Genomic DNA, 24,131 nt, shown 5'->3' with positions numbered 1-24,131 from the left:
CCTCCCCCGGCACAACTTGAGGTTGTGTCCCCTTGTTCTATTGCTGATTACCTGGGAGAAGAGGCCACCTCCCATCTGGCTACAATGTCCCTTCAGGGAGTTGTAGACAGTAACAAGATCACCCCTGAGCCTCCTCTTCTTGGGGATAAACACCCCCAGCTCCCTCAGCCTCTCCTCACAGGGTTTGTGCTCCAGGCCCCTCACCAGCTTTGTTGCCCTTCTCTGGACACCTTCCAGCACCTCAACATCTCTCTTGAATTGAGGAGCCCAGAACTGGACACAGCACTCAAGGTGTGGCCTGACCAATGTTGAGCACAGGGGCAGAATAACCTCCCTTGTCCTACTGGCCCCACTGTTCCTGATCCAGGCCAGGATGCCATTGGCTCTCTTGGCCACCTGGGCACACTGCTGGTTCATCTTCAGCTACTACCTACCAGTACCTCCAGGTCCCTTTCCTCCTGGCTGCTCTCCAGCCACTCAGTCCCCAGCCTGTAGTGCTGCTTGGTGTTGTTGTGGCCAAAGTGCAGAACCCTGCATTTGGCCTTGTTAAACCTCATCCCATTGGCCTCTGCCCACCCATCCAGCCTGTCCAGGTCCCTCTGCAGGGCTCTCCTATCTTCCAATGGATCAACACCTGCTCCTAGCTTGGTGTCATCTTCAAACTTACTGATGCTGGACTCAATTCCCTCGTCCAGGTCATCAGTAAAGATATTGAACAGGACTGGGCCCAGCACTGATCCTTTGGGAACACCACTAGTGACTGCTCAGTCTGTCACAACCTGTCCCCTTTCAGATCCCAAGGAGACAGCACATTTGAAGAAGAGCCCTCAGCAAACTGAGTGGTGTTTAACTGAATGTTAAATGAAAGCAGGGATCTGAAGCCTTCCTGTGTAATGCTCACAGAAATGGACTCACTTCAAAGAAAAAGTTACACATGAGCAAAATGACAATGCAGAAAAGAGTGATTCAGGCACAAAGGTGCAGCCTGTTCTGATCTTTTTTGGTGTTCATGATGACAGAAGCCCTGAACTTCCAGTAAGCACCTAAACATTCATTGTGTGCTTGCAACGTGAAACGGATGCTGGTTATCTCTCATGCAGGCTGCATGGGCAAGGCAGGATAGCAAGTGCAAAGGACACCTTTAATTAAAAACACCAGTAGTGTTTAGTCCCAACAGCAATTGTTAGTAGGAAAGAACAGCAGTAGTGTCTAGGCACTTAGAAGTTGACAGAGAATTCAAGGGTGCTTTCCCATGCTGCCTGAAAAATGTATCATCCAGTTTACAGTGGTATCAAAAGCTTACTTCTAGGACTCAGAAACAGGATAATAAGAGAGGGAGAATGCAATCTGCATGCAGGTTAACCTCCTTGTGTGTCAATAGAAATAAGAGGAGGGGGGTGAGACTTTACCCCAGAAGAAAACAGCATCAAAATCAGTCTGTGATTGATTAAACTTATGGAGAAAAGAGCAAGACAATGACCAAGGAAAGGATTTTGTAGATATTGCCATTGCTTCTCCCTAGGGTTCATGCAGGATGACCTGGAAAGCCAAGAATTGAGCATTCTTTCCAGGCCTTACCACCTTGACACTTGTAAAGTCAGGTTAAAGTGCATGTGACCTGTCAGAGCATGACACTTGCTATGGGATAGCTGATTTCTAACTGAGAACAAGGAAAGGCAGCCCATAGTGCCAGGACCTGCAGGCTGCCCTGGTAACCTCTAGGACTCCAGGAGCGTGTGCCACCTGCAGACCTGTGTCCCCTTTGATTCCTTCATTTCCTGCCAATGACTTTGCTCTTCCTCTCCGCTGCTGTTCTGACCCATAGAAATCCAACCGACCATCTCCTTGCGCTTCATGCTGCGTCTGTTGTATATGGAGATCATTAGTGTGACATCAGAGAGCTGGAAGAGGGCAACCTGGAAGATGAAAGTTTCCTTGTAGACAGGGTTGGGCTGTCCTCGACGGATGGAGGTCTTGCAGCGAGATATCTCTTGACCCCCAGAGTCGAGCAGGCAGAGCTTTCCATAGGTATCTAGAACAAAAAGGGGAATAATGTTTGGCATAAGTGACAGACTCAATGAAAGCCTCAAACATTCATAAAGCACCCCTAGAAACTCCAAGTACAGCCATCTTGTCTGCAACGATTAACAGGTGAGGACTGCACTGCTCTCCTCAGTGAAATCCACAGTATCACAGTATCATCAGGGTTGGAAGAGACCTCACAGATCATCAAGTCCAACCCTTTACCACAGAGCTCAAGGCCAGACCATGGCACCAAGTGCCACGTCCAGTCCTGCCTTGAACAGCTCCAGGGACAGCGACTCCACCACCTCCCCGGGCAGCCCATTCCAGTGTCCAATGACTCTCTCAGGGAAGAACTTTCTCCTCACCTCCAGCCTAAATCTCCCCTGGTGCAGCCTGAGGCTGTGTCCTCTCGTTCTGGTGCTGGCCACCTGAGAGAAGAGAGCAACCTCCTCCTGGCCACAACCTCCCCTCAGGTAGTTGTAGACAGCAATGAGGTCACCCCTGAGCCTCCTCTTCTCCAGGCTAACCAATCCCAGCTCCCTCAGCCTCTCCTCATAGGGCTGTGCTCAAGGCCTCTCCCCAGCCTCGTCGCCCTTCTCTGGACACGCTCAAGCATCTCAATGTCCCTCCTAAACTGGGGGGCCCAGAACTGAACACAGGACTCAAGGTGTGGTCTAACCAGTGCAGAGTACAGGGACAGAATGACCTCCCTGCTCCTGCTGGCCACACCATTCCTGATGCAGGCCAGGATGCCACTGGCTCTCTTGGCCACCTGGGCACACTGCTGGCTCATGTTCAGGTGAGTATCAATCAGCACCCCCAGATCCCTCTCTGTCTGGCTGCTCTCCAGCCACTCCAACCCCAGCCTGTATCTCTGCATGGGATGAGCAGCAGCAGGTGAAAACACCTCTTGGATTTCTTCATATTCATCTAAGGAGAAAAAAGAAGGAAGCAGATGTGTGTTTCAGCACTGCTCTCTTGGGAAGAGCAAGGAAATCTAGTTGCCAAGCCTAGCAAACCTGTCTATGACTAACCAAAACTATGAGCATCTCCATGCATTCTCCATATCAAAAGTGCATCTCCTACCTTCACTTCTCCCTCACAAGCTTCACTGGGGTTGTCTTACAAGAGTTTCCCTTGTCTGCATTACACCATCCTCATAGAATCATAGAATCAACCAGGTTGGAAGAGACCTCCAAGATTATCCAGTCCAACCTAGCACCCAGCTCTATCCAGTCATCCAGACCATGGCACTAAGTGCCTCATCCAGTCTTCCTTTAGAAGAATGCCTCTATGACCAGCTAAGTGAGAAAGAAAACAAAAGGTCCTGTAAAGAGGGAAAGGAACATGCAGAAAAGTTGAAATGGTTTGATCTGACATGATAGTTGCAAGGCTTTTTTCCAAATTCTCATCTTATCCTTTTGGTGAACTCAAGGTCAATTTTATTTGCACTATATGTCATAGAATCATAGAATCAACCAGGTTGGAAGAGACCTCCAAGGTCATCCAGTCCAACCTAGCCCCCAGCTCTTCCAGTCAACTAGACCATGGCACCAATACAAGGAGTAAAAATGCTCAGGAGATAGAAGGAAGGGATGGTCCATGTCAGTGTTCCTGTAAATCCACCCTTAAAATTCTTTCTGCCTCCTTTATTGCCTCACATCTGTTAGGCAGTTGCTAATATGAGGTCTCAGGAGGAGCCCTGTGAGTTCCAACGCTTTGCAGATCCAGATCAGCCTAAGTTTTCAGCTCACTCTGCAAGTAAGGGTAACAGTTCACTTGGCTGGAAAAGTCCCCTCCTAACCCCTTCATAATCTGTGCCTGAGTTTCTGCAAGTGAATATCATTTCAGGATATGCTGAAGATAGGAAGTAAATAACAAGCCTCCTCCTCTTGTCTACAGCATGTCTATCCTCTTCTGTTCCCATTTGATGTGCTACTTTACGCACTTCTCTACCGAGCAACACAAGGTGTGAAATTACACTTCAGGTGTGAAAACACTTGTGTGTGTCTCCAAAGCAGGGCTTTCCACTCCTCTCAAACTGTTCCTCTGGAAAAGCTGTCAGGAGACTGACAATTAAGGAGCAAATTGTGAGCCTGCACAGCTGTACAGATATTGAGTTACTGCAGGGAAAGTTCAGTCCCACCGTTAGCTGGGGGTGCCTGCTTGGCTCCTGCTCTAACACTGGAGATCACAGTATCAGAGTATCACCAAGGTTGGAAGAGACCTCATAGATCATCAAGTCCAACCCTTTACCACAGAGCTCAAGGCTAGACCATGGCACCAAGTACCACGTCCAGTCCTGCCTTGAACAGCCCCAGGGACAGCGACTCCACCACCTCCCCGGGCAGCCCATTCCAGTGTCCAATGACTCTCTCAGGGAAGAACTTTCTCCTCACCTCCAGCCTAAATTTCCCCTGGCCTAGCCTGAGGCTGTGTCCTCTTGTTCTGGTGCTGGCCACCTGAGAGAAGAGAGCAACCTCCTCCTGGCCACAACCACCCTTCAGGTAGCTGTAGACAGCAATGAGATCACCCCTGAGCCTCCTCCTCTCCAGGCTAAACAATGATGAATGATGAAGTAGATCTTTCCAACAGAGACCTACTCACTAGACAGAGCTTTGACATGAGATAGTCTCCCAATTGTATCTGAGAAAGAGAGATGATTAAGGGAATAGAACATCTCTCTTATGAGGAGAGACTGAGGGAGCTGCAGCTCTGCTGCTTGGAGAAGAGGAGACTGAGAGGTGACCTCATCAGTGTTTATAAGTATCTGAAGGGTGAGTGCTAGGAGGCTGCAGCCAGGCTCTGCTTGGTGATGCCTGATGACAAGGTAAGGGGCAATGGGTGGAAACTGAAACACAGGAAGTTTCATTTAAACATGAGGAGGATTTTTTTCCCTGTGAGGGTGACATAACACTGGAACAGGCTGCCCAGGGGGGTTGTGGAGTCTCCCTCTCTGGAGATATTCAAAACCCACCTGGATGTATTCCCGTGTGATCTGCTCTAGGTGATCCTGCTCTGGCAAGGGTGTTGGACTGCATGAGGTTTTGAGGTCACTTCCAGCCCCTGACATTCTGGGACTCTGTGATCTGCTTTATCAAGAGGTGGACTAATTCCCACAGTAATGTTTACTGTTGGTGATGCTGAAAGACTAATATCTTTAACAGCTTCAGATGCATTAGAAATGAAAAACCCAACCGTCCTCACTCTTTCTTCCAGCTGAACTCAAACCATGCAATATAACAACCACACACAATCTCTTACAGTAGAATCATAGAATCAACCAGGTTGGAAGAGACCTCCAACATCATCCAGTTCAACCTAGCACCCAGACCCAGACAATCAACTGCACCATGGCACTAAGTGCCTCAGCCAGGCTTTTCCTGAACACCTCCAGGGACGGTAACTCCACCACCTCCCTGGGCAGCCCATTCCAATGCCAATCACTCTCTCTGACAACAACTTCCTCTAACATCCATCCTAGACCTCTCCTGGCAAAACTTGAGACTGTGTCCCCTTGTTCTCTTGCTGGTTGCCTGGCAGAAGAGACCAAACCCACCTGGCTACAGCCTCCCTTCAGATAGCTGTAGACAGCAATGAGGTCAGCCCTGAGCCTCCTCTTCTCCAGGCTGCACAATCCCTGCTCCCCCAGCCTCTCCTCATAGGATTTGTGCTCCAGGCCCCTCACCAGCTTCTTTGCCCTTCTCTGGACACATTCCAGCACCTCAACATCTCTCTTGAATTGAGGAGCCCAGAACTGGACACAGCACTCAAGGGGTGGCCTGACCAGTGATGAGCACAGGGGCAGAATAACCTCCCTTGTCCTGCTGGCCACACTGTTCCTGATACAGGCCAGGATGCCATTGGCTCTCCTGGCCACCTGGGCACACTGCTGGCTTGTGTTCAGCCTACTATCCACCAGTACCTCCAGGTCCCTTTCTTCCTGGCTGCTTTCTAGCCACTCTGTTCCTAACTTGTAGTGCTGCTTGGGGTTGTTGTGGCCAAAGTGTAGAACCCTGCACTTGGCCTTGTTCAATCTCATCCCATTGGCCTCTGCCCACCCATCCAGCTATTCTAGATCCCTCTGCAGGACTCTTCTATCTTCCAAAGTAGTAGTTGTAGAGTTGTCACTTTACTGTGCACTGACAGACCATAAGAGGACACAGTCTCAAACTGTGCCAGGACAGGTTTAGGCTGGCTGTTAGGATCAAGTTCTACATGGAAAGAGTGATTGCACATTGGAATGGGCTGCCTGGAGAGGTGGTGGAGTCACTATCCCTGGAGGTGTTTGAAAGGAGGCTGGATGAGGCACTTAGAGAGAGTGATTTCCCATTGGAATGGGCTGCCCAGGGAGGTGGTGGAGGCACCGTCCCTGGAGGTCTTCAAGAAAAGACTGGATGAGGCACTTAGTGCCATGGTCTAGTTGAATGGATAGGGCTGGGTGCTAGGTTGGCCTGGATGATCTTGGAGGTCTCTTCTAACCTGGTTGATTCTATGATTCTATCGTTTAGTTAATTAGAAGGGTTAGGTGATAGGTTGGACTCAATGATCCTAGATGGGTTAGGTGATAGGTTGGGCTCAATGATCCTAGAGGTCTTTTCCAACCTGCTTAATTCTGTGATAACATGCACTGAACCATTCCTCACATTGAAGTCCTGACTGCTGGTTTCAGTCTGTAGGGAACTCCCTGGAAACAAGGAGGGAGTAGGAGCTTGATGGATTTTTTTTACTGTACTCACTCTTTTTTGTTTTGTTGTTTGTTTGTTTGTTTGTTTAAGCAAGGAGGAAATTTCAAAAACAATAAAAGCATTCAATCAGGCTGATTACTAAAGATAAACAAGCAGATAATTAGTACAATCCCCTGTTTGGATGTTACATTTTTCCTTTCCTTCCCATTAAAGCCTTACATTTCCCACACAATTTCAGTGCATTTCCCAAATCAATTATCTTTGCAGACGGAAGGCTGAAGGGGCTCATTTCTGCCTAGATACAAGAGAGGTGAGTGCTGACACCTAGGAATTCATGAAGATAAGACCTGTTTGCTCTATTTGTTCCTAATTTTTTCTCTACATGTGTGTTGTTGCATTGCTTTAAAATCAGAGTTAGGGTTGGAAGGGACCACAAGGATCAGCCAGTTCCAACCCCCTTGCCATGGGCAGGGACACCCTACCCTACATCAGGCTGGCCACAGCCTCAGCCAGACTGGCCTTAAGCACCTCCAGCCATGGGGCCTCAACCACCTCCCTGGGCAACCCATTCCAGCCTCTCACCACTCTCATGCTCAACAACTTCCTCCTCACGGCCAGGCTGAACCTACCCACCTCCAGCTTTGCTCCATTCCCCTTAGTCCTGTCACTCCCTGACAGCCTCAGAAGTCCCTCCCCAGCTTTTTTTTTTGTAAGCCCCCTTCAGATACTGGAAGGCTACAAGATAGTCACTTTGCAGCCTCCTCTTCTCCAGACCGAGCAGCTCCAACTCTTTCAGTCTGTGCTCACAGCAGAGCTGCTGCAGCCCTCTGAGCATGCTCATGGCCCTTCTCTGGACATGCACCTCCACATCTCTCTTGGAATAGAGGCTTCCTCAGTACCATCTGAGAGCTGCTTTGCTGAAGGCATTTTTTGGGATCACATCAGGGGCTGGGAATGGTCAACAAGGACAGAGCTGGGGCATGGATCAGCAACAGAAAAATCCTGCCCCTGGATCCCTTGGCAGTTCCTGGGAGTGTTTCTTCAGACACTAAGCCAGGTGATGGGCAGACTGGAGAAGCAGCATACAGCCAAGCCCTGCTGCAAATACCCTCACTACCATCTCACCTGGAGACGTCTCTCTGTGCAACAGAACTAAGAGCAGACAAAGCAGGTTTTTTTAGCTTATCTTCCCATGTTACTTGAAGGAAAGGTCACCCACACACGACTGTATCTCTTTCAAGAAGACAGAGAGGGGATTAAGTTCTAGATTTTCCTCTCAGTAAACCTTCCTATCATCCTTCCTTCTGACTGCTGCCAGTTTTGGTTGCTCATGGGATTCATCACACCGCCATACAGGCAAACTCAAGCAGTCTCCAAAGGAGTCAACTAATTTATTACTGTTGTTGCCAAAGAAGCACATGGCATAATTCAGCAGTGATCTAGTAGGCAATGCTACCATTAGAGATTAATTAGGTTTTAACACCAAAGTGAATGGCAAAGCAAAACCACCTCCAAGGATCATAGAACCAACCAGGTTGGAAGAGATTTCCAACATCATCCAGTCCAACCTAGCACCCAGCCCTAGACAATCAACTAGACCATGGCACTAAGTCCAGCCACAGAGACTCCACCACCTCCCTGGGCAGCCCATTCCAATGCCAATCACTCTCTCTGACAACAACTTCCTCCTAACATCCAGCCTAGACCTCCCCCAACACAACTTGAGACTGTGTCCCCTTGTTCTGTTGCTGGTTGCCTGGCAGAAGGGACCAACCCCACCTGGCTACAGCCTCCCTTCAGGTAGTTGTAGACAGCAATGAGGTCTGCCCTGAGCCTCCTCTTCTGCAGGCTGCACACCTCCCCCAGCTCCCTCAGCCTCTCCTCATAGGGCTGTGCTCCAGGCCCCTCACCAGCTTTGTTGCCCTTCTCTGGACACCTTCCAGCACCTCAACATCTCTCTTGGATTGAGGAGCCCAGAACTGGACACAGCACTCAAGGTGTGGCCTGAGCAGTGCTGAGTACAGGGGAAGAATAACCTCCCTTGTCCTGCTGGCCACACTGCTCCTGATCCAGGCCAGGATGCCATTGGCTCTCTTGGCCACCTGGGCACACTGCTGGCTCATCTTCAGCTACTGTCTACCAGCACCCCCAGGTCCCTTTCTGCCTGGCTGCTCTCAGCCACTCTGTCCCCAGCCTGTAGCACTGCTTGGGGTTGTTGTGGCCAAGGTGCAGAACCCTGCTCTTGGCCTTGTTAAATCTCATCCCCTTGGCCTCTGCCCACCCAGTCAGCCTGGCAAGGTCCCTCTGCAGGGCTCTCCTACCCTCTAACAGGTCCACACCTGCTCCTAGCTTGGTGTCATCTGCAAATTTACTGATGCTGGACTCAATCCCCTCATCCAGATCATCAACAATGATATTGATCAGAACTAGGCCCAACACTGATCCTTGGGGAACCCCACTAGTGACAGCTGCCAATTGGATGTGGCACCATTCACCACCGCTCTCTGGGCCCAGCCTTCCAGCCAGTTCTTGACCCATATCAGAGTGAATCTGTCCAAGCCATGAGCTTCCAGCTTGGCTAGGAGCTTGTTGTGGTGGATGGTGTCAAAGGCTTTGCTGAAGTCCAGGTAGACTACATCCACAGCCTTCCCCACATTCACCAGATAGGTAATCTGGTCATAAAAGGAGATCAGGTTGGTGAGACAGGATGATGTTTCAGGATGTCCCAGTTAATATTCCAGGCAATGAATGGATTGGCTTCTTGTAGACATAAACTCTAGGATGTCACATCCCTGAGTGAGGCATGTATCATATGGATCAAGCCTCCATGCAGGCTGGAAGGAGGCCACACTCAGAGCAAGGCTAATACCAGAAGCCCTGTTCATCCCCATGTAAACACAGGCACAAACCCAATGCAAGTCCCAACTAAATCAGGCTGCTAATTCTTCTCAAATTACTTCCACTGGCTGTATTTTACCAGCCAAAAGAATCGAGCTTGCCTGAACAGAAATAAAAGAGTAGGTGTGGAGAATATATTTAGCATCTGAATTTTGCTTTGCAGCTCTGATATGTATGAGGCTAGGCTGTTATTTTGCTTCACTAACTACACTTAAAGATTTGCCCTTACTGCATCGTGCTTCTTGCACATCTTTTCAAGTGTCTCATCAAGAAACACTTCCTAGTTCCTCTTGTGGTCCAGTCTGGTCCTTCAATATGTGAAGCTCTCCCCTCCAGCTGGCTTTGCCAATGAAAATCCATCCCTGGACAGACGGTGAAATTAGTGGGACCACAGCAAGGACGAACTTGAACATTTACTGAGGAATGTATGTGTGAGAGCATCTATTCATTGTGAAGCCAAACATTTTTCATCTAATTACATGCTCAGCTTCAGTAATGGCCTCATTACTGTGGTATCTCAGCACTCTGCGCCCTTCAGTGTATTTACTTTCACGCCACCTCTGTCAAGCACAAAGGCAGAAGCGAGACTAAGGCTTGAATTCTTTACAATGCCTAAGTGCTCACCTTCCATTTAGGCACCCATCTCACTGACATGAAGAGCAAGACTTAATATCTGGGAGTGTCTGAGACTGCATCTTGCCCATAGCTACAGAAAAGCCTGTGAAAAAAGGCAAGAACAAAGTCTAATTTTGCTCACACCATTTTTAGCACTGCATCCACCAGGACCTCTTTTCCACATAAGCTTTGGAATAAAAAAAAATCTGCATATCATTTTTACTCTAAACTCATCTTTCACCTCTGGTGTGAGTGATTGGAACCACATTCACGTACACGTAAGGTATCGACACCTCTGCATTTAATACCAGAGTGAAAAGCACTAAATCAAGGAACGCTGCAAGAAGCCAGACACATTTTGGGCTGGAGTTGCATAATCTTACACCAGAGGTTTGCCCTAACCTCTTCTCGTGCAGAGTGTTCTGCCTCCATCAGCACTGCCCCAACCATAAAACACCTCTTGAAAGCTCATCTGCAAAGGCAATCAGTTTATCTGCGATTCTGCTAATGACCCATTTCTGTCATCATCCTTCTAAGGGAGCTAACTGATAATGACAACCCAGGGGAATAATCAACTATAATTTATATACCTTCCTCTTTTTGGGGCAGGGACCACTGTGTGCACTCTGCTTTCATTTCCCCTAAGCTCCAACACTATTAATAAAGCTGACCCAGGGACTAAAGCAGTGCAAATACCAAAGTGTCTAACCCCCCTGCTTGTATTTATATCCAGAAAGGAAACAAACAACCAAAGACTCCTGAGCCTTTGGGTCTGCAGGCTGCAGGGTACAAGACAGTGCCGTGTGGACTTCCCCAGCACACTCCAGGCAAGCTAGCTCATTTCCAAAAGCAGCATAACTGTGTCAGCATGCTGCAATCCAGACTAATAACATCTGCAGTAAAATAAAGCCTTGGGCCTAGAGCTTAATTTCACCCAGCTGGCATGCCCACGCTACAAGCCTACATAATAAATGGCAGCATTTCATGGCGAGGCAGCCCCAAAACTTGACTCTGTGCAGTGCAGCTCAATGCGAGGTCTCAGTTTGAGACCCAGAAGGCTGTTGCTCCATTAGTCATGGTTTTACCTCCCCACTAAACCAGCAGTGGGGCAGAAATACTCCAACCCAAGCTTACTGCACCTGGATCAGGAAAAGAGCAGGAAGAAGAATCAGGCCCCTGAGGTTTTTTTTTTTTCTTTAACAGTATCATCAGGGTTGGAAGAGACCTCACAGATCATCAAGTCCAACCCTTTACCACAGAGCTCAAGGCCAGACCATGGCACCAAGTGCCACGTCCAATCCTGCCTTGAACAGCCCCAGGGACGGCGACTCCACCACCTCCCCGGGCAGCCCATTCCAGTGTCCAATGACTCTCTCAGTGAAGAACTTTCTCCTCACCTCCAGCCTAAATTTCCCCTGGCGCAGCCTGAGGCTGTGTCCTCTCGTTCTGGTGCTGGCCACCTGAGAGAAGAGAGCAACCTCCTCCTGGCCACAACCACCCCTCAGGTAGCTGTAGACAGCAATGAGGTCACCCCTGAGCCTCCTCTTCTCCAGGCTAACCAATCCCAGCTCCCTCAGCCTCTCCTCCTAGGGCTGTGCTCAAGGCCTCTCCCCAGCCTCGTCGCCCTTCTCTGGACACGCTCAAGCATCTCAATGTCCCTCCTAAACTGGGGGGCCCAGAACTGAACACAGCACTCAAGGTGTGGTCTAACCAGTGCAGAGTACAGGGGCAGAATGACCTCCCTGCTCCTGCTGACCACACCATTCCTGATGCAGGCCAGGATGCCACTGGCTCTCTTGGCCACCTGGGCACACTGCTGGCTCATGTTCAGGCAGGTATCAATCAGCACCCCCAGATCCCTCTCTGTCTGGCTGCTCTCCAGCCACTCCGACCCCAGCCTGTATCTCTGCATGGGGTTGTTGTGGCCAAAGTGCAGCACCCTGCACTTGGAGCTATTGAACCCCATCCCATTGGACTCTGCCCATCTGTCCAGGTGGTCAAGGTCCCGCTGCAGAGCCCTTCTGCCCTCCAACTCAGTCACATCTGCCCCCAGCTTAGTGTCATCTGCAAACTTGCTGATGACTGACTCGATGCCCTCATCCAGATCATCTATGAAGATGTTAAAGAGGATGGGGCCCAGCACTGATCCCTGAGGGACACCACTAGTGACTGGCCGCCAGCTGGATGTGGCACCATTCACCACCACTCTCTGGGTCCGGCCCTCCAGCCAGTTCCTAACCCAGCACAGAGTGTTGCCATCCAAGCCATGGGCTGACAGCTTAGCCAGCAGTTTGCTGTGGGGGACTGTGTCAAAGGCCTTGCTGAAGTCCAGATAGAGCACATCCACAGGCCTCCCCACATCCACCAAGCGGGTCACCTGATCATAGAAGGAGATCAGGTTAGAAAGGCAGGATCTGCCCTTCCTAAACCCATGCTGGCTGGACCTGAGCCCTTTGCCATCCCTCAGGTGCGCTCTTATCACCCCCAACTTCACATTATGAAAGTCTGAATTAGGCCAGAGAGCCAAGAGCTGACTACTAGGCTGCTGAGGAGCCAATATTTCTTCCTTAATTTCACCAAGTCTGTGCTCCTGGCCCCTCTGCCATGGCTGGCAGCAGTCACACAAGACAGCAGCTGAGATCTGGCAACCTTCATGATATGTGAGTCGTGGGAGCAAAGAGCAGTGATGCCTTTAATTTAAAATGCAGCAGAAAGGTGTGCACTGCTCCATCACATGGCCTGAGGAGAGGGACTTGCAAAGCAACAGGATGCAGAGGGGCAGAAACAAGTCAGGGCTATTTGGAATCATAGAATGAGTCAGGATTGGAAGGGATCTCAAGGATCATGTAGTTCCAAATCCCTCTACCAAAGGCAGAGACACCTTACCTAGGTCAGGCTGGAAGGTCTCTCTGACTCTCCTCCAAAGAACCTTTGAGCTCAGCTCCTTGGTGATCCTCCTCTGCTGCCACAACATCTCATGTCCTCTCCATTTTTAAATGCCATCTCTCACATGGGACACGTGTTGGGCTATGAAGCCAGCTTTCCATCTCACAGCACTCTCCAGAAGAGGTACAGCTTCTGGCCCTGAATGGAATGGGCTGCCCAGGGAGGTAGTGGAGTCACCACCCGTGGACGTGTTCAAGCAAAGACTGGATGAGGCACTTAGTGCCATGGTGCAGTTGACTGGCTAGGGCTGGGTGCTAGGTTGGACTGGATGATCTTGGAGGTCTCTTCCAACCTGGCTGATTCTATGATTCTACAGCTGAAGGCTGTGCTGCCATCCAGAGAGACCTGGACAGACTGGAGAGCTGGGCACAGAGGAACCAAATGAGGTTCAACAAGGACAAGTGCAGAGTCCTGCATCTGGGGAGGAATAACAAACTCCACCAGTACAGGCTAGGAGGTGACTGCTGGAGAGCAGCCCTGTGGAGAGGGACCTGGGGGTGCTGGTGGACAACAAGTTACCCATGACACAGCAATGTGCCCTTGTGGCCAAGAAGGCCAATGGGATCCTGGGGTGTATGAGGAAGAGTGTGTCCAGCAGATCAAGGGAGGTTCTCCTTCCCCTCTACTCTGCCCTGCTGAGACCTCATCTTGAATACTGTGTTCAGTTTTGGGCTCCCCAGTTGAAGAGGGACAGGGATCTACTGGAGAGGGTCCAGCAGAGGGTATGAGGATGATTAGAGGACTGGAGGGCATGGCTGATGAGGAGAGGCTGCAGGACCTGAGGATTTATAGTCTGGAGAAGAGAAGAGGAGATTTAATAAATGTTTATGAATATCTGAGGGCTGGCCAGGAGAGGGGAACAGGCTCTGCTTACTTGCTCCCTGGGCTAGGACAAGGAGCAATGGGTGTAAGTTGCAGCACAGGAGGTTCCACCTCAACACAAGGAGGAACTTCTTTCCTGTAAGGGTCACAGGAACAGGCTCCCCAGAGAGGTTGTGGAGTCTCCTTCTCTGCAGCCTTTCAAGGCTGGATGTGTTCCTCTGTGATCTGTGTTAGTATTGTCCTGCTCTGGCAGGGGGGTTTGGACTGGATGATCTCCTTGGGTCCCTTCCAACCCCTAACATCCTGTGAGCCTGTGAAACAGAGGGAAGCAGAACTGTTCTCACAGTTCACCACACTGGTGTCTATATATTTACATTCAAAGACATTTTTTTTCATTTGCCCTCTGTGTATTTCTGATGTTTAGTTTGTTGTTTTCACTACTTCTGCTGATGTTTGAGTGGATATTTTCCAGAGCTACTTCTTATAAGCCTAATCATTTACAACCAAGCAACTCGGAGTGCACCCACTTTAAGTCTGAATTCCAGTTCTGGCCCCATGCAATACCTGACATTAATCTACACTTGACCTTCCATCTCATTGCCCAGCTGCTCATTATGGAGATATCCTTCTGAGGCTCCTTGCATCTGGCCTCATCCTTACTACCCTGAATGAAACTTTCTCAGCTGGCATTGCTGTAAGTTTATTCCAGTTACATTCAAGAATGGGCAACAAAAAGATGCAGAAGGAGAGGTGGTCTTGTACAAGCTTACTCTGACTGACTGGCAAGTACTTAGCAGCAAGAAGCTGCCCAGCACCACTAATGTTCTGTTACCCAAACTGAATCAGCTCCAGCTAGCTCTGGTACAGGTCCCCCTTACATTACTGACGAGATGGAAGCATGAACTACAACATTTTAGGAGCTCAAGCAAGTTCCCCATTCAGAGCAAGATATGCAGGTTAAAAGTTAATTCTTTTATTCAGCTTCCTGATCTCACTGGGGGTAGTTAAAGAAATTAACCTGATCCTTAGTTCTCCAAGAATGAAACAAGGATAATAACTTTCCGTCCCTCACAAATAAGCTGGTAAAATAAAATCCACCAATGGCTTTCAATCAGTCTGATACCAGAGCAACAGATACCACATAAGGGTCTTAATTTTTCTGTGAGAGCATCTTCTGTACTTTCTGGCACCATCTGCAGCTCAGGTTTTCCAACAAGTCTTTACTCCAAGAATTTCTCCTGTTCCAAATAGAAATCCTGATATCACAGAATCATAGAGTCAGTCAGGGTTGGAAGGGACCACAAGGATCATCTAGTTCCAACCCCCCTGCCATGGGCAGGAACACCCTACCCTAGAGCAAGCTGCCCACAGCCTCATCCAGCCTGGTCTTAAACATCTTCAGCCATGGAATCTCAACCACCTCCCTGGCCAACCCATTCCAGCCTCTCACCACTCTCATGCTCAACAACTTCCTCCTCATGGCCAGGCTGAATCTCCCTAGTCCTCCAGTTTGCTCCATTCTCCCTAGTCCTGTCACTCCTTTATAGCCTCAAAAGTCCCTCCCCAGCTTTCTTGTAGGCCCCCTTTCAGTATCACAGTATCCTCAGGGTTGGAAGAGACCTCACAGATCATCAAGTCCAACCCTTTACCACAGAGCTCAAGGCCAGACCATGGCACCAAGTGCCACGTCCAATCCTGCCTTGAACAGCTCCAGGGACGGCGACTCCACCACCTCCCGGGCAGCCCATTCCAGTGTCCAATGACTCTCTCAGGGAAGAACTTTCTCCTCACCTCAAGCCTAAATCTCCCCTGGCCTAGCCTGAGGCTGTGTCCTCTTGGTCTGGTGCTGGCCACCTGAGAGAAGAGAGCAACCTCCTCCTGGCCACAACCTCCCCTCAGGTAGTTGTAGACAGCAATGAGGTCACCCCTGAGCCTCCTCTTCTCCAGGCTAACCAATCCCAGCTCCCTCAGCCTCTCCTTCAGATACTGGAAGGCCTCCTTGTTCTCTCCCTCCTGTCTCTCCCAACATTCATGCTATTGTATTTGTTTAATGGGGTTAATATGCTCCTGACATAATAACGATCTCGTACCGCTATAATTATTAAGAGTGATTAATTCTGCAGCAGCCAAAAAGCCTGGAGGACTCTCCATAAGCAAAGGAATATCTTTACAATAGTCCTTCTCAAATTGCACTACACAACGATGCAAACTCCAAAAGAAAGGCAGGAGTGGAAAGAGCTGAGGCTGGATTAGAGGAGAGAGAGCTGCACCCAGCAGAGCAGCTGATGAAGGTTAAACATCATGTGGCGAGAGATCATTTCTCTGCTGTGTTTATACACTGACTAGCACAAACGACTGCTGGTCCATCTCTACAATCCCAAGGTACTACTACCATGCACAGAGCATGTAACTGGTTATAAATTTTTAAAGATGTGTCTGCCAAGGGTGTAGGCTCCTCTTGTTACTTTTTTTATAGTAACCATCCTTTAAATGAACGCTCTGGGTTTTGTTCTAGGAAGATAAAATACCATAGACCAAAATATGAACCTCTAGCACAAGGTAATGATTTTCACAAGAAGCAACGAGTGCACAGTACACAAACCATTAGCACTAAAATACCCAGGGTGTCCACAGCTGACAAAAACAGAGATGCTTTTCTGCATGAGGCTTTTTGGCGCACACTTGTAATTTACAGCTCGACGCTGCAGCCATACTCTAGAGTGCTCTTAAGTGCTTTAAGTGATTATGGACATATTTGAGTGATCAAGGATGGTAAGATCAGGCCTATAACTCAACATGTTGCCCAGAATATTACCTAGACATTTTTTCCTGACCAAACCATCCTTAAATCCCATGTGTGACCTGAAGAGAAGACACTGTCTGCAAGAATTAAGTCTCTATAAGCAGTCCAGCTGTTTCCTAACCTATTTATTACCCATGGAAGCACGAAAGACTTTGATCTTTATCTGACTCAGTTTATCTGCATCTTATTTGGCGGGTTTAAGTGAAGGAGAATATGTGCCCATGAAAAACAAAGATATGCACAATTTCCTTTTCCTTAGAATCATAGAATCAACCAGGTTGGAAGAGACCTCCAAGATCATCCAGGCCAACCTAGCACCCAGCCCTAGCCAGTCAACCAGACCATGGCACTAAGTGCCTCAGCCAGGCTTTGCTTGAACATCTCCAGGGACAGCAACTCCACCACCTCCCTGGGCAGCCCATTCCAATGCCAATCACTCTCTCTGCCAACAACTTCCTCCTGACATCCAGCCTAGACCTCCCCCAACACATCTTGAGACTGTGTCCCCTTATTCTGTTGCTGGTTTCCTTCTCCAGAAGACCCTCCAATTTAGCCTCTGCAGTTCCTAACACCTAAAGTTACCAGTGCTCCAATCTAGTTCTTTCTTCTGCACACAGTGAAATCTGCACAAGGAGGGAGCACATACACTGCAGGAGATGCTGATCTCATCAATGTAGGACCCCAGGTGGCACAGAAGAAGGTCAAAGTGGGCAAAAAGCCCATCTGGAGAATTTGCTATTGTGCAAGACTCTCTTTCCATTCCCCATAGCTGCAGCTACCAGCAGCATTCAATATGAAAGCTATTGCGACAGGACCACATATGGGCACTGCAGAGGCTCTGCACATGCAGGGCTGGAAATGGAGATGGATTCTCCCCGTTGACTTCTCTCAGTTTTACCATAAATGGCTGCCCTCAATAGCATTTTGGACTTGGGATTTGAGCATCCCGAAGCGCTATTACATCTGAAATCCCTATGATGCTTTGAAGAAATAAATCACTCCCTCTGAGCTTCCAACAACAGAACCACAGCTAGGACATATTTGAGAAAACACAAGAGCTATTTGCTCACCCTCCAGAAAGGGAGGTAACAGTTTGAGTTTTCACCTGGTGAAAGACTTATCGAACATCTCACTCAGCCACCAGCATGTCTCGGGCGGTAACGATTGGACCTCACAGCACTCCTCTGCGGTGCCTGCAGGAGTTATCAGTGAAATGCTGCTCCAGCATCTGAGACAAGCACTGGGTTTATTCCTTCTTTTTAACTTGTTTTCATTTCTGCTTCACTGGATTTTCCATTTCTCACTACACTACTGGGAACTTTATAGGCGCAGAAGAACAATGCAGAAGAAACAGTCTGACTTGGAACAAAAGCAGCAGAGTGCAGAACAAAAGAAGCAGGTTCAGATTTGCCTATAATCATTTATGAATTTCTATGCTTCACCTAATAGCTGCTCTAACACTGGGAGATACTGGTCTGATATTGCTAAAGCTGATCTGGATACAGGAACAACGCAAAGAAACAACTCCAGACAGTCTTAACAGCAAAAACAAGAGAACAGTGAAGAAAGAAATGCCAGGACTATTAGTTCTGATATTGCTAAAACTGATCTGGATACAGAAACAATGCAAAGAAACAACTTAAGGTAGTCTTAGCAGCAAAAACAGGACAACAGTGAAGAAACAAACGTCAGGACTATTAGTTCAGATGGCAGAAAACGTTGGCTATCTTATCAAACCTATTTAACTCATTTTATCTGAAGCTCTACAAACACAGACATGGAAAATTTGGGCAGAATTTAAAATTGAAATTCCATAAAGAAATGTCTTTTTTTTTTTTTCTTATGTAAAATTCCTGTTCTTATCTCATCACCAAACACTAAATGCTTCTCAGGTTTAATCATAGAATCAGACAGGTTGGAAGAGACCTCCAAGATCATCCAGCCCAACCTAGCATCCAGCCCTAGACAATCAACTAGACCATGGCACTAAGTGCCTCATCCAGGCTTTGCTTGAACACCTGCAGGGACAGTGACTCCACCACCTCCCTGGGCAGCCCATTCCAATGCCAATCACTCTCTCTGGCAACAGCTTCCTCCTAACATCCAGCCTAGACCTGCCCTGGCACAACTTGAGACTGTGTCCCCTTATTCTGTTGCTGATTGTCTGGGAGACCAACCCCCACCTGTAATGTCAGTAGTTTGGTCATGATGTTGCTGGTAGTAAGTGGGAAGGTGATTACTTGAGTCCTATGTAATGAAGAGATTTCACTTATGGGCAAAGAGTGGGTGTTACAGATGCTTGACACAGTCAGATGCACAACAACTTGTGCATGGCCTGATTTAAGAAGAGAAGTGTTGTATAATCCATATCTTAGAGCAGCTAAGAGACAAAACTCTTAACATCACAAGTAGATACATGAAAACATGCAAGGAAACAAAATATCTATCAGCACTACGTTATCTTCATTTCTGAGAATGAAACTTTAGGATCTATCTAGATATTAAGATTTTTTACAGTAACTGTGGTGAGACACTGGAACAAGTTGCCCAGCAACATCATGGATGCTGCCATCCTGGAGGTATTCAAAGACAAGTTGTATGTGGCCTTGAACAACCTGGTCTAGTAGAAGGTGTCCCTGCTCATGCCAAGGAGGGTTGGAACTAGACGATCTTTAAGGTCCCTTCCAACCTGAACCATTCTATGAATCTGTACTGCAGCATATATACAGACACCAGGGAATTGCTTGCATGTGGTAAAACTCTCATCTCAGTCCACCTTTATTTTAAATTACTATAAGAGTCCCAACTTGAAACCTTCTAATAGAATCATAGAATCAGGCAGGGTTGGAAGGGACCACAAGGATCACCTAGTTTTAACCACTCTGACATGAGCAGGGACACCCTACCCTAGAGCAGGCTGGCCACAGCCTCATCGAGCCTGGCCTTAAACACCACCACCCATGGGGCCTCAAGCACCTCCCTGGGCAACCCATTCCAGCCTCTCACCACTCTCATGCTCAACAACTTCCTCTTCATCTCCAGCCTGAGCCTACATATCTCCATCCTTGCACCATTCTCCCTAGTCCTGTCTCTCCCTGACAGCCTCAAAAGTCCCTCCTCAGCTTTTATGTAGCCCCCCTTCAGATCCTGGAAGGCCACAAGAAGGTCACCTCACAGCCTCCTCTTCTCCAGACTGCACAGCCCCAACTCTTTCAGTCTGTCCTCACAGCAGAGCTGCTGCAGCCCTCTGAGCATCCCAGTGGTCCTTCTCTGGACACACTCCAGCATCTCCACATCCCTCTTGCAATAGGGACTCCAGAACTGGATGCAGTACTCCAGGTGGGGTCCCAGCAGAGCGCAGTAGAGGGGGAGAATCATTTCCCTTGCCTTGCTGGCCACATTTCTCCTGCTGCAGCCCAGGCTCTGCTTGGCTTTCTGGGCTGCAAGTGCACACTGCTGGTTCCCATTGAGCTTCTCATCCAGCAGCACCCCTAAGTCTCTCTCCTCAGTGCTGCTCTCCAGACACTCACTGCCCAACCTGGAGTTGTGCTTGGCATTGCCTCAACCCAGATGCATGACCTTGCACTTGGTAACAAAGCATGTACAAACAAGAACATGTCTTCAAGTAGCTTACATTGGAAACTTGGGCTGCTACAGCTAATGCAAAGCTAGCTGGGGTTACTGAAACCGGGTTTGTGTCCTTTGCTGTTTGGCGTTCAATAGCTCCAAGTGCAGGGTCCTGCACTTTGGCCACAACAACCCCAAGCAGAGATACAGGCTGGGGTCAGAGTGGCTGGAGAGCAGCCAGACAGAGAGGGATCTGGGGGTGCTGATTGATACCTGCCTGAACATGAGCCAGCAGTGTGCCCAGGTGGCCAAGAGAGCCAGTGGCATCCTGGCCTGCATCAGGAATGGTGTGGTCAGCAGGAGCAGGGAGGTCATTCTGCCCCTGTACTCTGCACTGGTTAGACCACACCTTGAGTACTGTGTTCAGTTCTGGGCCCCCCAGTTTAGGAGGGACATTGAGATGCTTGAGCGTGTCCAGAGAAGGGCGACGAGGCTGGGGAGAGGCCTTGAGCATAGCCCTATGAGGAGAGGCTGAGGGAGCTGGGATTGGTTAGCCTGGAGAAGAGGAGGCTCAGGGGTGACCTTATTGCTGTCTACAACTACCTGAGGGGTGGTTGTGGCCAGGAGGAGGTTGCTCTCTTCTCTCAGGTGGCCAGCACCAGAACGAGAGGACATAGCCTCAGGCTGCGCCAGGGGAGATTTAGGCTTGAGGTGAGGAGAAAGTTCTTCACTGAGAGAGTCATTGGACACTGGAATGGGCTGCCCGGGGAGGTGGTGGAGTCGCCGTCCCTGGAGCTGTTCAAGGCAGGATTGGACGTGGCACTTGGTGCCGTGGTCTGGCCTTGAGCTCTGTGGTAAAGGGTTGGACTTGATGATCTGTGAGGTCTCTTCCAACCTTGGTGATACTGTGATACAAATAACTCTTTCAGTCAGTCCTCACAGCAGAGCTGTTCCAGCCCTCTGCTCATCCTCATGGCCCTTCTCTGGACACACTCCAGCACATCCACATCCTCCTTGTGATGGGGACTCCAACCATCTTCCTACGACTGCTTCCAACGACACCATAAAAGTTCCCAGCACATCTATTTCAAATACTGCTTTGAATTTTCAGCCAGTAATGCCACATGGAAACCCAGCTCAGAAACGACATCATCAAATAACTTAAAGAAGAAGCAAACAAGCAAACAAAAAGCTAGTTTTGACTCAGTGGGCTTATTGAAAAGCAGTGGAAGTACTTACCAGGTGGCCTATTAACTGCGAGGTTTCGGAAATGGCTGCCTTTGATCATCTCCACTGCCAGCCGCCCTGTAGTGGCATTGTACAACAGTCCCACGAGCAGCTCTGGCACCCCTCCATGTGACAGGGACTGTGCCGAGGAAGCGCTATCGCTGTGAGAGATTGCTGACAGACTGAGCTGAGAGTCTGCACTCTGCAGGGAAAGAGCACTGAAAAGTTTCATCAGGATGTTCACCGCCACCCTCCCGTTAGTTTATACCTTCTAGCCTTGGTTAGTGAGATCTCCCTCAAGAAATGACAATGACTAAGGAGGAATTATGAAGGGGCACCAGAGGAAGCAGAGCATCACTTTCACAAAAACACATCTCTGAACTTTCTCTGTAAAGATGAGGAACTCTGCATAATGTGTTATCACCAGTGTAAATCAAAGCCTCTGAGATAAGCACACATCCTACTACATCAAAAACACTGTACATCTCCTTGACAATGACTTTTGGGTGGAATGCATTTTGCAGTTTGGGTTTTTTTGCCCACATGCTATCTATTTTCTTACTTTCTCTTCTTGCTACCATGATGCTCTCTCTACCCCCTCTTCACAAAGAGTATCATGTTTTATTCATTGCTTGTGCACAGCCTCTCACTGAGCTCTCTGTAGAGAAAGAATCATGACAGAGCTCAACTACACAATTTGATTGGCATAGTCAGAGCTGGATACAACTGCTATGTGCATGGAAAGCTATGAAAAAGTACAGCCAGCTCCTCCTCACATGATCCACCTCTCCACTTCCATCTGCCATGAAAAGCAGCATTACTAAGCACTTCTGGTAATACAGAAAATGCACAACACAGAGATCCATAAGCTAACAGCTAGTGCCAGATGACACAGCTCTTGCACTGGCAGTACCACAGGTCCACAAGAGCTACTGTCCTTGTTGAACTTAAGGTACAAATAGCCTTGATGGTTCCAGGATCAACCTCCTATTTCTGCATGGCACAGCATTCAATGACTTCTGTAGACGTAGTACATCTACATGATACTGTGCAAGCTTGTTAATTAGGCTCAACTTAGTGTATGGAAGACATGCCCCATGCTTCCCCTTACCGCTAACACTTTGAGTGGCAGCAGGATAGATCCACCAGTTGTATCCTAACAGCCCTGAATGAAAGACATCAGGTGCAGCTGGTTCCCATTCACCACATAAACAATTTTTATGGACTCCATATTTCTTTCATCAAACTTACACTCAAGTTACTTCTTGGCTCCAAGACCAGTGTCAACTTTGCTTCCTCTTCCTGGCTGAGGTTGTTTAGGTAGAAAAATTGCTCTCCCATCATCTTCTCTCCAATCATCTTATGCACTGCATAGAGGCGGAAGCGAATGGCATGGCTGCTGAACTCCTCTGGCTCCAGCTTGTTGAAGGTAATTTGATCTTTGAACATGGGGATGGGTCCTCTCTGAACACTTGTTTTACCCCTCTGTTTCTTGCTTGGCATCAGTACTGCATGCACTTGCCAGGTGTTCACGCCACTACGGTCTTTGTCTGGGATATCCCTGGCCTCCAAGACAGTAACTACTAGCTTTTGACTCGAGGCTTTGTAGTTGAAGATGACATCTAGATCACCACATTTGCAAATGGGCTCATGTGCACTATGATGAGCTGGTGTACTGTTCACTTCATTATGTTCCTGCAAAGACAAAGAAGCAAAACCTCCACTGAAGTTCAAATGACTCTGGAACTCCAACCCTCTTTCAAAAGAATTGTTCTCCCTTGTGCTTGTAAATGTAGGCAGCTAAACTGCAAAACAAGGATCCCACTGCTTCTTGAAAGGCCACTGATAGTTAACTGCCCAGTTTTGGATGATATTCAATACACAATCTAGTAAGCAACAGTACTTGTTGTAACATTGGCAACAAAAAGTCTCAACAGCATGTCCTGGCAGGCTAATAGGCCTATTAGATGTCCTGGCTTGCCGCACCCTTCTGCTGATGGGGGAAGCAAGGGCTTGGGCCATTATGTCCCCTCCCAAAGTGATAAACAGGTACCTACAGGTGTTTAGGTACCTGTTGGTGTCTTGCCCAAATAAGGGTGAGCAAGCCCTGGGTTCATCTAATATGGTCAGGTTTGCAGATGCCATTTTGCATGGTGACTCTCTGTGACCAAAGGAGCCTTTGCACTCAGGCAAAGAATATAAATTGAGCTAAGCTGCAAGCAGTTGTGCTGCTTCTGCTTTGCTGCCTCTGTCTCACTGCCCTTGGATAGTGTGTTCTGCTCTGCCTCATGCTTCAGACCAGCTTAGCCCTGACGTTTTGGGCTTCAACTACGTGGAAACTTAACTGCCTCAAGTTTCCCAGGAGAAGGCATTGAAGTGCCTCAAGATGTGGCAAGAAGTGCCACTGACACTGTGCTCTCTGCACATCTGCAAGAGATGCTGCCTGCACCTCTGCAAACCTCTGTGCCAAGAGGAACCAGCATCAGGTCAGAGATAATCTGCCTCTTTCCCAGCACCCTGGGAAGAATCTAGAAACCTTT

At 48.6% G+C, this 24,131-nt stretch overlaps 1 protein-coding gene across 5 annotated transcripts in view; it reads right to left on the bottom strand.

Moving 5' to 3' along the window:
* Positions 1-1,122: 1,122 nt before the first annotated feature.
* The window catches only part of SYT16 (synaptotagmin 16), a 158,875-nt gene continuing 135,866 nt past the window's right edge, over positions 1,123-24,131 (bottom strand). For 4 of the 5 annotated variants that reach the window (XM_064155499.1, XM_064155769.1, XM_064155586.1 and 1 more), the window contains 3 exons: positions 22,843-23,286; positions 21,604-21,793; positions 1,123-2,032 (listed from right to left, as the gene is read on the bottom strand). In XM_064155499.1, the coding sequence (XP_064011569.1) occupies positions 1,719-2,032; positions 21,604-21,793; positions 22,843-23,286 (948 nt within the window). In that variant the 3' untranslated portion in view covers positions 1,123-1,718. Of the gene's footprint in view, positions 2,033-10,249; positions 10,330-21,603; positions 21,794-22,842; positions 23,287-24,131 lie in introns of those variants that run through there. The other variant, XM_064155679.1, reaches the window with a different exon arrangement.

This window comes from Pogoniulus pusillus, chromosome 1 (genome assembly GCF_015220805.1).
Source record: "Pogoniulus pusillus isolate bPogPus1 chromosome 1, bPogPus1.pri, whole genome shotgun sequence".
Classification (NCBI taxonomy): domain Eukaryota; kingdom Metazoa; phylum Chordata; class Aves; order Piciformes; family Lybiidae; genus Pogoniulus; species Pogoniulus pusillus.
Note: the sequence above shows the minus strand (reverse complement) of the source record. Positions and strands in the feature narration are given on the sequence as shown.